The sequence below is a fragment of the Cebus imitator genome, unplaced genomic scaffold (assembly GCF_001604975.1).
Source record: "Cebus imitator isolate Cc_AM_T3 unplaced genomic scaffold, Cebus_imitator-1.0 Scaffold51, whole genome shotgun sequence".
Lineage (NCBI taxonomy): Eukaryota > Metazoa > Chordata > Mammalia > Primates > Cebidae > Cebus > Cebus imitator.
The window spans coordinates 6,093,933-6,108,194 of record NW_016107366.1 but is presented as its reverse complement, the minus strand read 5'-3'; the positions used below and the strand labels follow the sequence as shown (position 1 = coordinate 6,108,194).

Sequence of the window (14,262 nt, the reverse complement as noted above, 5' to 3'; positions counted from 1 at the left end):
CCAGGAGGCGGAGGTTGCGGTGAGCCGAGATCGCGCCATTGCACTCCAGCCTGGGTAACAAGAGCGAAACGCCGTCTAAAAAAAAAAAAAAAAAAACAAACAAACAAACAAAAAAACAGTTGCAGTTTTTTTACTTCTGAGGACAAAGCTAACGTTCTTCAGCCTTCTTTCCTGAAACTATAATCTATCTCAGTGTTTTGCCTTACCATGTGCTTAGCAATTTGTAAAAGTTCAAAGTCAAAAGATCATCATTGATGTAGTGATGTTAAATGCAAGCTGGAATAAATGAATTATGGAAGTCATAGAAATTAAAAGATTTGCTTTAATTGATTGTCATGGCTTGAACTGATTAGTGGGGTTTAGAATTAAGTTTACAGCACAGTTTTTTTAATGGAAGAAAACAGACCTCTTTGTTCTAAGACTCTATTTGAACTAAGATGCATACTTAGTTTGGTTTCAAGTTAGACGTAAATGAGTTAAACATTTTTATTCTTTACTGAGGGAAATCTTTTATGTTTATTTAAAATGTCATACATTTCCCATCCCTTATTTTTTTAGATTAAATATGAATATATGATAATCTCTCCTCATTTTGTTGTGTACCCTCGAATACTTCATTTGAATCCTCTTTAATAGTACAAAAATTATGGCTTTAAAAAAATGTTTAGAATGGGCATGATTATAAAGTTCCCCTTTATATTTGATTTGTTAATAATAATGAAGTTATCATTAATTCATTATAATGTTAAAGAAGTATAAATACCTGGAAATATTAAGTTGAAGAAAGGTAATAGAGTAATTCATTTATCTTGGTTGAAGTGAAAATGAGAGTGTCTTTATGGTGATAATGTATAGGGTAAATAACTAGTTCAAGCATTTGTAAAAAAAACATTTAGAGCTTTCAAAATATTGACTATTTGCCATAATGTCTTAATGTAAAACTTACCCTATATCGGCTGCCTTTGCTCTTCCTTTAAGTTAAATAAATATATTTAGATAAGATTCAAAACACTGTCAGTCCTGATAAATCTACAAATTACTTTTTAGTCCACTGACTACGCCCTTCTTAAACAATTTAAACATTTTTCCTGGAGAGGTAAAGCATTAATAAGCTTTAAAGGTAAAATAGTAACGCAGTTTTATAAAATACTGTTTCAATTATAGGTTTGGCTGAAAAGAACACTGAGAGAATAGGGACGTAGAGTTATAATTGCTTACTTTTAGGAGTAGATCAGGTGCCACATGTCATCATGGCATTTTTCTGTTCTCCAACAGCTCTCCTTGGTGTGCTGATAAAGTCCAAAGTCTTTAACTGGTCTGCAAGGCCCATCCTGACCATCCATAGGCTTATACTTGTAATTTGTCTTTTACTTCTCGCTTTGTTACCATCAAACTGCTGATTTACGTAGCTATATTGTTTCTTCCTTGAGGGCCTTTGTTCTTACTGGTTTTTATATCTAGAATATATATTCTTCTTTTCATTGCCTAGTAACCTCAAGTTTTCTAGAAAGGCTTCCCATAAACTGCATACCATATCAAACTGGATCAGATGCCACCCATAGCTCTGAACTCTCATCAAATACTTATGTATCTATGTCTGATTCTAGGTAGATACCAATGCAGTCTCCTGTTGTTTTGTGATTTCTTTTTGTATGTCTGGCTTTTCTAGAATACAAGTTTCTTGAGAATATATACTCTGTGTTAATTACTTTTTATCCCTGGTACCCTAAAATGATACTCAGTGGGTGTTCAGAAAGTCTAAGTGGTGTTTTGAACTTGAAGTGAAGGGGAGATAGTAGACCTTCAGATCTCTTGTTTCCATTTCTACTGTCATTATCTTAGATCACCATCACTTTTCACTGTATGTATTAGAAAGCCTTCAGACTGGTTTTTTACTCTCTAATTTTCTCACCTTTCAACTCCATCCTTAATGTGTTTTTCACACTGTGGCTATAGTTTCCTCTGTAAACCTAAAATCCGATTATGGTACCTTCTGTCTCCAGCTATTTTTAATAGTAATATATTGATCTTTTGTGAAAAACAAAACTGTTTAATATAGTTTACAAATGCCATGAATAATCTCAAAGTAGATTTCCAGCCTTAGTTTTTGCTTTTCTCCTTATCACAGTCAGTGTACTGAACATTTTTCAGTCCCTAAGCCTATACACATACTGCTGTCTCTGAACTGAATACTCTTTGCTTCTCCTTCCACCCCTGCCCCAGTTCACCTATATAGTAATTTCTGTTAATCCTCAGGCTTCGGCTTCAGAGCCTTCTCTGACCACTTTCCCCTCCACAAGTCTAGGTTAAACCCATGTAGCACTTTATACTTACCAATATTACAGTTCTTATTAGACAATACTGACTGAACTTGATTATTAATATGTCTCTATTACACATTTTATGGTAAGATCTGTTAATAATAGCAGCAGTAGTAACTAATTTATTGAGCACTTATAGTTTATGTATAACCCAGGTACTGTGCAAAATAAATATCACCTTATTTTACAAATGACAAAAACCAGCCAAAGGGATGAAATACCTTCCCAGGGCAAACAGCTAATAAATAGCCAAATCAGAATTCTAACCCAAGTCTTTCTGACTAGGCCTAGGCTCCTAACCACTATACTATGTTGCCTCCTCCAAACTTTTTATGGCTTGCCATTGTGTCTGCAGCACCTCGCCACACTGATTGGCATGTAGTAAGCGTTTAATAAATGTCAACTCAATTAATGAATGATTGGTAAAACCAATAAGAGGAAATAAAGACTTGAAGGTAGATTTTAAAGTATGAATTAATTCATTATCATAGCGGTGTTTAATGGGGAAAGAACTAGTAGGTTGATCCTTTTTTAAAACTCAAAAGAAGTAGAAGCAATGATGGCATGGGCCAGAAGATTGACTCTGAGGAGAAGAGTAGTGACAAAAAGGACACATGTGGTAAGAATATTTGGTGACAATCTTATTGTTACCAATAGTGACTGATTTCATTAATAAAAACACATTACTTCCCTGCCTTAAACACCTTCTATATCTAGTATTTACTACTGAAATAGCCAAATAGAAGTTTAAGGATGAAAAGTATTAAACCTATTTATATAGGTATGTCTCCTTGGAACGTTAGCCAACCAGAACAGTTTTCCTTTGGTACTTTTTCCACATCTGCCCTAGTTATTCAGATTGGATTGATGTTATTCGTAGCCATACTTTAGATGACTGTGTAGATTTTAAAAATGTATATGTGGGGCCAGGTGCAGTGGCTATGCCTGTAATCCCAACACTTTGAGGGGCCAAGGTGGGCAGATCACGAGGTTGGAAGATTGAGACCACCATGGCTAACACGGTGAAACCCCATCTCTACTAAAAATACAAAAAATTAGCTGGATGTCTTGGTGTGTACCTCTAGTCCCAGCTACTCAGGAGGCTGAGGCAGGAGAATTGCTTGAACCTGGGAGGCAGAGGTTGCAGTGAGCCAAGATCACGCCACTGCACTCCAGCCTGGGTGACAGAGCAAGACTCTGTCTCAAAAAATATGTGTGTGTGTGTGTGTGTGTGTGTAAGCTTGGTGTTGTGGCTTACGCCTGTGATCCCAGCACTTTGGTAAGCTGAGACAGGAGGATCACTTGAGGCCAAGACCAGCTTGGGCAACATAGCAAGGCTGTGTCTCAATTTAAAAAAAAAAAATTCTTTTTAAGAAAAAAAAAACAATGAGCAAGATGCCCCATGGATAAATCTTTTTTTTTGTTTTGTGTTTTTTTTTTTTTTTTTTTTTTTTTTTTTTTTTTTTTTTTTTTTTTTTTTTTTTTTTTTTTTGAGACAGGATCTTGCTGTCACCTAGGCTGGAATATAATGGCATGATCACTGCTCACTGCAACCTCGACCTTCCAGGCTCAAATGATTCCCCCACCCCAGCCTCCCAAGTAGCTGAGACTACAAGCATGTACCACTACACCTGGCTATTTTTTAATTTCTTTGTAGAGATGAGGTCTCACTATGTTGCCCAGTTTGGTCTTGAACTTCTGGGCTCAGGTGATCCTCCTGCCTCAACCTCCCGAAGTGCTGAGATTATAGGTGTGAGCCACTCCACCCAGCCAAACAATTCTATTTCTGTAGAATAATCAATTTCCTTTTAGCCTAAATTTAATTAGAGAACATTTTATGTGTCATTTGTTTTATGAAATCAATTTATGCTATCTCCTGTCTAACAAGGCAAATAAACTCTAAACATGGGGTTATTATGTTCATCCAGGAGCATTTCACACTACTGAAGCTGAAGCTAGTTCTCAGAGTTTGACTCAGATATATGCCTTACCTGAAATTCCTCAAGATCAAAATGCTGCAGAATCATGGGAAACCTTAGAAGCGGTATGTTAAAAAATATTTTCTTTTTGGTAGCTGTGAGGCATAAAAGTAACTTCCTCTCCCTTTCTTTTAAAGGACTTACTTGAACTTAGCCAACTGGTCACTGACTTCTCTCTCCTAGTGAATGTAAGTATATAACTGTTTTGGATGCAGAATTGTTAGGTTATTAGAATGAGAAGCTTTTGCAGTTATTAGGCTTTTAATTAGAATTTTAATAGAACTTATAATTTTTAAGACTGGTATTGAGCCATAGATGGAAGTTTAACTGTTCTCAAATTCCAGGTTAATTCAGTAAACATTTATTAGTCACTTGTTATGTAAAGGCACTGTGTTAGATGCTTAACATTGAGGGTATGTTCAGGTTGGATGTAGAAATAAATGAAGCCCATTCTCTGCCTTTGAGGAATCTTTTGTTTGTTTGTTTTTGAGATGGAGTTTTTGAAACTCTGTCACCCAGGCTGGAGTGCAGTGGCACGATCTCATCTAACTGCAACTTCCACCTCCCAGGTTCAAGCAATTCTCCTGCCTCAGCCTCCTGAGTAGCTGGGGCTACAGATGTGTGCCACCATGCCTGGCTAATTTTTGCATTTTTAGTAGAGACAGGGTTTCACTATGTTGGTCTCAAACTCTTGACCTCATGATCCACCCGCCTTGGCCTCCCAAAGTGCCGGGAATACAGATGTGAGCCATCATGCCTGGCCGCCTTTGAGGATTCTACAGTGAGTAGAGATAGGCCTGCACCCCAGAAACTGAGCTTTCAAGCATAATGGCCAAATGCAAAAGAGTAAGAAGGAAAAGAAGTATTATCAGCTCCAAGGAAAATCATTTAATTCCAAGGGAGAGAGGGAGGGGTCGTGAGGAGCCTAATACTGATTCTTGAGCAGGTTAGAGTGGTGAAATATAGTCTCTGCTTCAGAAAGATCACTGTTGGCTTTGTTAATAATGGCCTAAGAGAGGAGGAGGTCATGGAAAAGATTACTGGCTAGGAATCAATTCTAAGAGTTCTCCTGGAGCAATGACAATACCAGTGTAAAGGTAAAGGACAGCTGGAAGGTATTTCTGGGGGACTTAGCAGAAATTGGAGAAAGATGGAGTCAAAGCTAAGGCACATCGTCTTTATTCTGCATAATTGGGTGTCATTGATACCCTTAACATACATTAGGAAGCACAAAGTCAATTTGGTGGGAAAGATAGATTTTCCATCATTTTTCTAAATCGTTCATATTTGTCTTTCCCAGGAGTTATGGTAAGGTAGGATGTATGAATACATGTGTGTATGTATATTTATCTATGTGTGTCCACACAAACATACCTATTTCTGCTTACAGTTCTGTCTAGGTTTAGTTCTTTGTTCTTCATCAAACCCATGATTTTGGGGTTGTCTTATCTTTGAGTTAATGGTTTCCCTGAGATCTAGTTTTAAATAAGAAGTTCCTAGATCACACAATCACAATTGGAATGGGAAAAGACTCAAGAGGCCAACTAACCTAATCCCTCTACTCTTGCGCCAACTTCTCAAATAATTGGTCTTCTAGCCTCTTTTGGAACAATTATAGCACAAGGATATTTGATACTTAAACCATTACATTTGGAGTCTGTAACTCTTAGAAGAGTTAGAGTTAGAAGTGTCTGCCCTATAATAACTTGTTTTTGGCAGTTTTGGCCTCGGAACTACATACTGACCAAATTTTATGTTCTTTCCATGTGAAAGTTTTTCAGGGTTTCGAAACTGTCATCCTTCCTCACTCTACCCAACCCCCACCATATTTTCTTCTCTTCAGAACCCTTGCTTCTTTTGCATTCCTTCTACAATATAATATTTAGGCTTTTCAGTACTGGCTCCTTACTCTGCTTATGTTCTATATGGTGGATATTTTCTTGAAATGTGTTACCTAAAATTGAATTCCGTAAATTGTTTGAATTGTTTCTGATGCCTCTAAGTTCGAAGCAGCAAAATGTTTGAAGTTTCTGGAGTAGGTTTCTGTACAATAGTAATATACTCACAAACAGAAGGAAGTAATAGAACAAGAATCCCCAAATATCTGTTGTTTCAGAATCAATATTTATTCAACTACTGTAAACTAATAATCTCTGAATCCAGTGCACTTTGTAAAAACATATACATGTATGGTTACACAAATATATACACTTGCCAAGTCATTGATCTGTACACATAAAATGTGTTTTAATGTATGTAAATTATACCTCAATAAAGCTGATTTTAAAAAACAAACTACACATGTACAAAGTTCTTACTTGATACAAACACATTTCTTCTGGGACAGGCACATAAAAGAAAAGTTAAAGGTTTGTGACCATTTGATAGTTACATGTTTGATTATATTATGTAAGCAGCTCATAACCTCTAATCTAAGGGAGATTTGTGCAGGAAAACTCTGGCTGTAGCCATAGCTCTATACAAATGTCCTATTTATAATAGGTACATGTACATGAGACAGAATGCTAATAGGCAAAAGCTCAAAGGAGAACCCCTGATTATTATTCCCAGGGTGACTAAGTTCTCATGACCACATGGTCAAGGATTCACAGAAGCTGTATTTAAGCACAGAATGACCTGGGAACATAACCAGAGTGACCACATCCTTTCATTATTATCACATGGACATGATAGCATCTAGGCAAATTAACCATGTATTTAAGGAATACTTTCTATGTACATAGCACTGTGCTAAACTCAATGAAGAATAGGAAAAAGCATTTGAAAAAACCTACAAGATAGTAGTAATCATTGCACAACATTGTGAAGGTACTTATTGCCACTAAATTGTACACTCCAAAATGGTTAAAATGGTAAATTTATGTTATATTTATTTCACCACTACAAAAAGAACTTACAAAGCCATTGACAGATCAAGGTTATAGTCTAATAAATGTTAATAAATTAATATCTGCTAGGTACCCTGCTCTATTTTTCTGCAAACTTTGTTGTTCAAGTGCCCTCTTCTCTTCCTGTAACTTTGTAACTAGCTCTATTTCTAGTCAAGGAGAATTTAAAGAACCTTGCTTGGGCCAATAGTTCAGTAACAACTCACCCTTGCTGCTAGTCAGTTTTGACTTCTGCCTTTTGCCTTATTCCTATGGTTTTTGTAATACAGTTTTACTCTGGAAGCATAAAAACCGGTTGCAACGGATCAGATCAGATTCCTTCATTTGTTACCTATGTGACCTTCAAGATGTTATTTGACAACAGTGACCTTTATAACATTGATGGGAGGACTAAATGAGATAATGTGTGTTATTAAGTACTTTCTGTTCTCTTCCCTTTCACTGACCCCAACTGCATTCCCACTGTTGTCCTTCCTTTATTTTGATTCCTTCTTTGGCTCCTTGCAAAAATTTTACTTTTTCCACCACTGTTATCCTTCAGCATTTTAGTACTGGAATTCCTTCAGTACTAAATCCTCTGATGAATCCTCTGATATCAACTTCCTACTTATTTACTCTGCTTATTGCCTACTTGAGGCCAGTATAATCATTTATTTTGCCCATATGTCATAGTATTTTTAAGTTTGTTTCTGGGCCTTTTTGTGTATATGATTGCATATGATTAAGGAATGTATAGAATATACCATAGGATTTTAGAACCAGAATAGCTCAATGTAAACAGGATTGGTCAAGATATAAGATTAGAACTTGGCCTTGAAGGCTGGCTAGAATTTAGAGAGGAATAAATGGAAGTACCTAGAGTTTTGGTATTACCCTTTTAATAAACTCATAGCTTTCCAAGAACCTTAAACTTTACAACTACTGTCAGAACTCTCCAAGGAAGACCATTGTTAATGATATAAATGGATTTGGGGATTAATTTGTTGAATGTATTACTATTGCTTGACATAGAGGATGCTAGGCCTACAAGTGTCCCCAACAGGCATTCAAGGATGAAACAATTCATTGGTTTTGAATTTATATTCCCAAATTGCATTCTCCTTGACAAGTATAATAAACCACAGTTTATACAGAAACTTAGGTACTCCTATAGCTGTTCATCAAGATTTGTTATTTTCAGGCCAATAAGGGGACTTAATTCAGTGTTCCTTAAAATGAAATCCATAGACATATTCTTAAAGTCATTTGAGATTTTTTTTTTCTGTAAAATGGGGTCTATATATTACTCTAGCTTGAGAAACACTGCAGTGTAATGAGCAAAACACTTAAATATAGTTCAGCTCATTGTTAAAGGAATACTGAGAACATATATGGGGTGCCAAACTATAAAATGTCAGTCATGGAATTTGAAGATTGTCAAATGTAGGAGGCCTAGGCAGATGAAAATAAACATGAGCAAATCAGAAGCAAAAACCTCAGGGGAGATTGGTAGATAGAGGTGAGAACCACTGTTAATGTCTGGAACTTGATTTCACAGGCTGGGTCAGGGTTGTATATGTATCTTTTGGTCCCACAAAAAGAGCCAAGGACATAGTGAACAGGTAGTGACAGTATTCAGCTCTGCATGGAGTCTAGTTTGGCATTCTACTGATGATGACTGACAACTTTGTGACAACAGTTTGCTGCCTAACTGAAACCTTTGTGGGGGTCATTGAGTCCTTCTTACTCAAGAAGCAGAATTTGAAGTCGCAAACCAAACAAAACATGGACAAGAGAAAGGCAGATATGCACAATCGAAGGGGGACTATTGATTCCAGGATAGGGGTTATCTGCCCTCTGCCTCCTTCCCACACCCCAGCCCCATATTTTAGCATGCTTTCTAATGGCACGAATAAATACTTATAGATGTGGGCCACTCCCTAGGGTGGGATGGGCCTCATCAAATGCTGGTGATTGCAATAATGAGGAACTTTGTAGTTCAAATAATCAGTGATCTCAGGATTGGTTTTTTCTTGTGCTTGCTTCTTCAGTTATTCCAAATGATTTTTATGAAAAAATATTTAAATTATTTTAAAATTTTGCTTTAATTTTAAAAAGTCATAGCAGTACAATATCCAACCCCCCCCTTTTTTTAATACATCAGCAACTGCATCTGCAATATCCAACCCTTTTTAAAGGAAAGAACATTAAAAAGTATTTCCCTGAGGCTTTACAATCACACTTGGGGTACAGAAATGTCAACAATCCTGGCAGACTCCTCCCTTTTGCTGGACTTATTTTGGGGCTGAAGGAAGGAAAACACATTGATTATTTTTCTCCTACCCTTCAACTTATCAACATATAACAGCTGATGATAAAGTTTTAAGCCTGTGATTTATCTGCTAGCATAGACTGTTCCAGGCAAGAATGGAAAGTGTTGGGGGTGTCCTAAATAGAAACGATGATAGGGTGTCAGAAATCTAGACAAGTTGTTTATTATTAGTGCTGGTACTTTTTCTTCTGTGAGTCAGAAAAAGAAAGCTGACTTAAATAAGTTTTGCTATTAAGGAAAATAAAAATTGAATGAATGAATGAATGCTAAAAGATATCTAATGTTTTAGTGCCATAGAATTTTCAAGCATCAAAATAAATAGTTAAGTCTATTTTTTGATAGAAAGATGAGAGTTACTTCCTTGGGGAAATCAGGATGAGTTTTTCTATTTTTCCCCTCACACTTTCCAAAAACATTTTATCCCCTCTTCAACTCTATGAAGGTATAAGTTTCATCATTCTCACTTAATAAATGAGAATACTGACACCTAGAGAGCTTGAGTAATTTGTCTAAGGGCACATAGTTTCATTAGCTGAGATTTGAACACAGATTATCTGACTAAAGGTGGTACCCTTGATCTGAGCACATACAATAGTGGTTCTTAAAGTGTGAGAATTGTGGACTGGCAGCATCAGCCTCACCTGGGAGCTTATTATCTCAGGCTTCATCTCAGGCCTACTGGATCAGAAACTCTAGGCATGGGGCCCAGCAATCTGCGTTTTAAGAAACCTCCAGGTGAAAGACTGAGAACCATTGTTAAACTTGTCTCTGACGGAGACATTCAAAGGAAAACTGATAAGGGACTTCCTTAGAGATTGTGTTAGAGATGTCAAGATAGTGGTGGAGAAAACTGGAATGAAGGGATACCGCAATGGTGAAGAAAGATATTTTATGTATGAGAAGGGAAGGAATATCAATAATGCTAAGAGGAAACAAACGTGGGAAAAAATAGCTGTGTTGTTTGGGCTTCATGTTTTCAAATGAAATGATGGTTGGAATTAGAAAAGTGTTATTTGTGTCTGCCTCAATATAAATGAATAGGTCAGTTATATAAGGGCAATCAAACACTTCAGGATTAAAGTTGAATTATTTCACCCTCATTGTAGGTGGCATCTATCTAGGATCAAAGAGAGATTCTCTTTTTTTCTGCACATTAAAAAAAATAGTCTGTAAACAGTTTGTGATAGTTAATTATATGTTGGCTTATACATTTGTTGTTTATACATTTGTGGTAGTTGGTTTATACATTTGCTAAATTTCATCATACTATTCCATTAAAAGCAGTACCTGTTATATGTAAATTCTATCTGAAGTTGATTTAAAAATAGGAATGTGTTCCTACAGCAAGTGATGAATTCGTGTCACTGGAGGTGTCTAAGCAGAGCTTCAGTAACCACTTCTCAACAATGTTATAGTAGGGCTTCATACATCAGAGAGGAGAACTGACCCAATGACCTCAACCTTCCTTCCACCAGAGATTCTATGAGTCACAGTTGCTGTTGTGCCAGCACAGGTGTTGCCATTTTATGTAGAATGCTTTATTAATATATTTGATCTGAAACATTTTAAACTGTCATGATTTTAAAATGTATTCAGATATACAGGTGTAAAACACAGAACAGTGAATTCATTCACCGATCCCTACTGCATATTACAAATGGAAAGAGCTCATAGTAGATCAAACCATATTCTAGTCTTGTTCCTGAAACATAACAATTTGTATTTATTGGACCAAGGGCATTTTATGCCTAAGGTAAAAGTGCCTGATTTAAACTGAATCTTCAAAGAAGCTAAATTAAGGAGGTGTTTTGGGGGTTTGATTTTTTTTGTTGTTTTTTTCCATCAAACCCAACATGACATGTAAATGCTTATTTGGACATTTTTTCTTGTACATAGATTCATTTGGAGAATAATATGTTTGTATGTTTGAGTGAATTTTAGTGTGAGATGCTTTTTTCTGTAAAGTTGCCACCCTTTTATTACCTAATTATTAAGACATCCCCTTTTTTCTTATGAAAGTTAATTTGTCCTTTTGACATGGTTTATCAGATGCTATTAATGAACCATATTAAGACGGCAAGGCTGCAGTACCCGGGGACCTGATTACAGGAATTAAAATAGTGTGTGTTGGCTCCCTGCTGCTCCCCAGCAGGACTGCTCACTCATAATTCCTTTGCATATAGTCTCAGCAGGAGAAGATTGACAGCATTGCAGACCATGTCAACAGTGCCGCTGTGAATGTTGAAGAGGGAACCAAAAACTTGGGGAAGGTAAGATTCTGCTCCTGCTGACAAATCAATGGTACTTTGGCTCCCAGGAATCTCTAGTATTAACCCAATTGATCCGCTCTCTTCAATGTTGAGGGAACCAGCAATTAAGGAAATAAGGAAGAAATGACACATAGGTAGTGCAAGAAATCAATGTTGTAATATTCTACTCTAAAATTCATTCTATCAGGAGAGTAATTTCTTCAAAGAGAGAATAAACTGTAGCTGTGATATAAGGCATTTGGTGTTTCCAGGGAATATTTGCAGAGGGTGAAAGTGTAAGTATGTGATGGCACACATGGAGTGGGACCATCTATTTTCCATAGGATGTTGCTTTTAACCCCAGGCACACAGCACAGAATAATCTCTGTGCAACATAAAAGCTTTGGGAGGAATCTGTGGCTGCCGAAACAGTTTAAATAAGCCAGCTAGATTGTTAGTGAATTGATTGTTTTGCAAGTAAAATCAATTTGTAGCAGTCCACTCTTTGTAGCTCAGTTCTCTAAGTTCAGAGATCTGGAGCAATTGCAGTACCTGTGGAATACTTTCTTTTTCCCCCTACAAGTTCAGTCTCTAAGGTTAATTATGTACCAAGAGTTAAAGAGGCATTTCCAGGAGTAATGAGAGGAAAACGTACATCACCACAGGCAGATATTCTCAACTCAGTTTCTAAATTGAATTTTTTTTTTTTTACAGGCTGCAAAATACAAGCTGGCAGCTCTGCCTGTGGCAGGTGCACTCATTGGAGGAATGGTAGGGGGTCCTATTGGCCTCCTTGCAGGCTTCAAAGTGGCAGGAATTGCAGCTGCACTTGGTGGTGGGGTGTTGGGCTTCACAGGTGGAAAATTGATACAAAGAAAGAAACAGAAAATGATGGAGAAGCTCACTTCCAGCTGTCCAGATCTTCCCAGCCAAACTGACAAAAAATGCAGTTAAAAAACAAACTTCAATATTATTGGTGCCAACATGTCTATCCTAATGAGGACCTTTGCTGCTGTTGGACACTCCATCACCTTTTGAAACACAAGTATATCAAGATAGTGGCTACTGATGTTCAAATGGGATTGAAGTGTGATAAGCGGATATATTTTGTTGTTTGCTGGGGTGTTCATGGAGATGTTAGAGATCGAGGCCCTGGGCTGAGGGTGTATAATGTATATGTTAGGTAATGTTTGAAGACTGCCAAGGAACAGATTTTCTCCCTGGAAATGTGAAAACTGAACCTATAACTCTGATAAGGACTTGAGATGTGTAGAAACGTTGGGCTATGGAAGACTAGTTTCTTCCATAACCCTGAATTGGAGACCTTAAGGCTAAGTGTAGATTACCGAGGTTTGTTAGCAAGGAAAAGAATAAGAGTTCGGGAGCCTTTGTTATCAGATGCGGAAATAACGGCCTAGTGAGGAGTACAGGTGGACTACATAGTGGAGTCAATTGGCAAACCCTATTGCAGTTTGGTCCAACTATATTTTCTGGTGAAGGAAATTAATGATGTAAGAAAATGAAAGAGGCTCAACTTCTCTTCCAGATATCTTCATTTGTGACACTGGCTTCTGAACTCTTCCTCTGCCTCTCTTTAAATAAATAACATAATTTCAAGTGATAGGAGACTTATGAAGCCAGTTATCAAGCTTGCTTTGTCAGCCTGTCTCCTAACACGTTAAAGATCTTATGCTCTGTGCCATCCCTCCCTTGTCATTATGAAGTTCTTTGGTTTCTGGGGTGAATTCTACCCATGTATAATGAGGAATTCTCTCATAACACATTTTGTCTTGTCTCTCATCTCTGTTCATCCCTTCCTATAACCTCTAGATAAAAAGAAAAGAAAAAAATTTCCAGATATTTTCAACATTGTTAGAGTTTGGGATAAAATGAACAAGGAGAACAAAACAGCAAGAACATTTCCTGGGGCATGTTCCAATTTTGAGGGGTGATGTATCTGCCAGATAGGGGGTCTCTGACTCAAGTCTTCTTTTTAGCTGGTGTCTGGGGGGAGCTGAGAATTTACTTGCTACCTCACTTGTGTTACTACCATCCTTTTCCCCAGACATTTTATCTCCTATACATTCCTTTGCTTTTCATAGCTGCTGTTTCTTCCCCAAAATGGCATTCCCATGCTTGCTTTTATCACATTCTAGATGATGATGGACAAAGCCCCATGCAAGACTCAGACCCAGGGAAGGGTGTGGTGCTAATCTCAACACCTGACATTGACAGCAAGGATGGTTCAGCCCAACCTCATGTCTATCTCAAACTGCAGAAAGGCTTTAAATTTGGAAAAAAGAATTTAAGATTACAGGCAGCCTCCCTCTATACCCAACCTCATTTAAAATAGTAGGGAATCACCTTTTGCCTTAGTCTTTACTCTTTTCTGAGCACAGGAATGGGCACCTGCACCCCTGAAAGTGTGAGCTGTCTCTCTGACAGGGGCTAAGGATTATCAGGCGACTGGATGGTTTATCACTTCTTTCTTTC

General features: G+C 37.2%; 1 protein-coding gene across 2 annotated transcripts in view; it reads left to right on the top strand.

The window, feature by feature from the left end:
• The window catches only part of STX17 (syntaxin 17), a 67,319-nt gene extending 53,720 nt beyond the window's left edge, over positions 1-13,599 (top strand). For both annotated transcript variants that reach the window (XM_017527805.2, XM_017527804.2), the window contains 4 exons: positions 4,250-4,365; positions 4,438-4,488; positions 11,704-11,790; positions 12,484-13,599. In XM_017527805.2, the coding sequence (XP_017383294.1) occupies positions 4,250-4,365; positions 4,438-4,488; positions 11,704-11,790; positions 12,484-12,723 (494 nt within the window). In that variant the 3' untranslated portion in view covers positions 12,724-13,599. The remainder of the gene's footprint in view (positions 1-4,249; positions 4,366-4,437; positions 4,489-11,703; positions 11,791-12,483) is intronic.
• Positions 13,600-14,262: the final 663 nt, after the last annotated feature.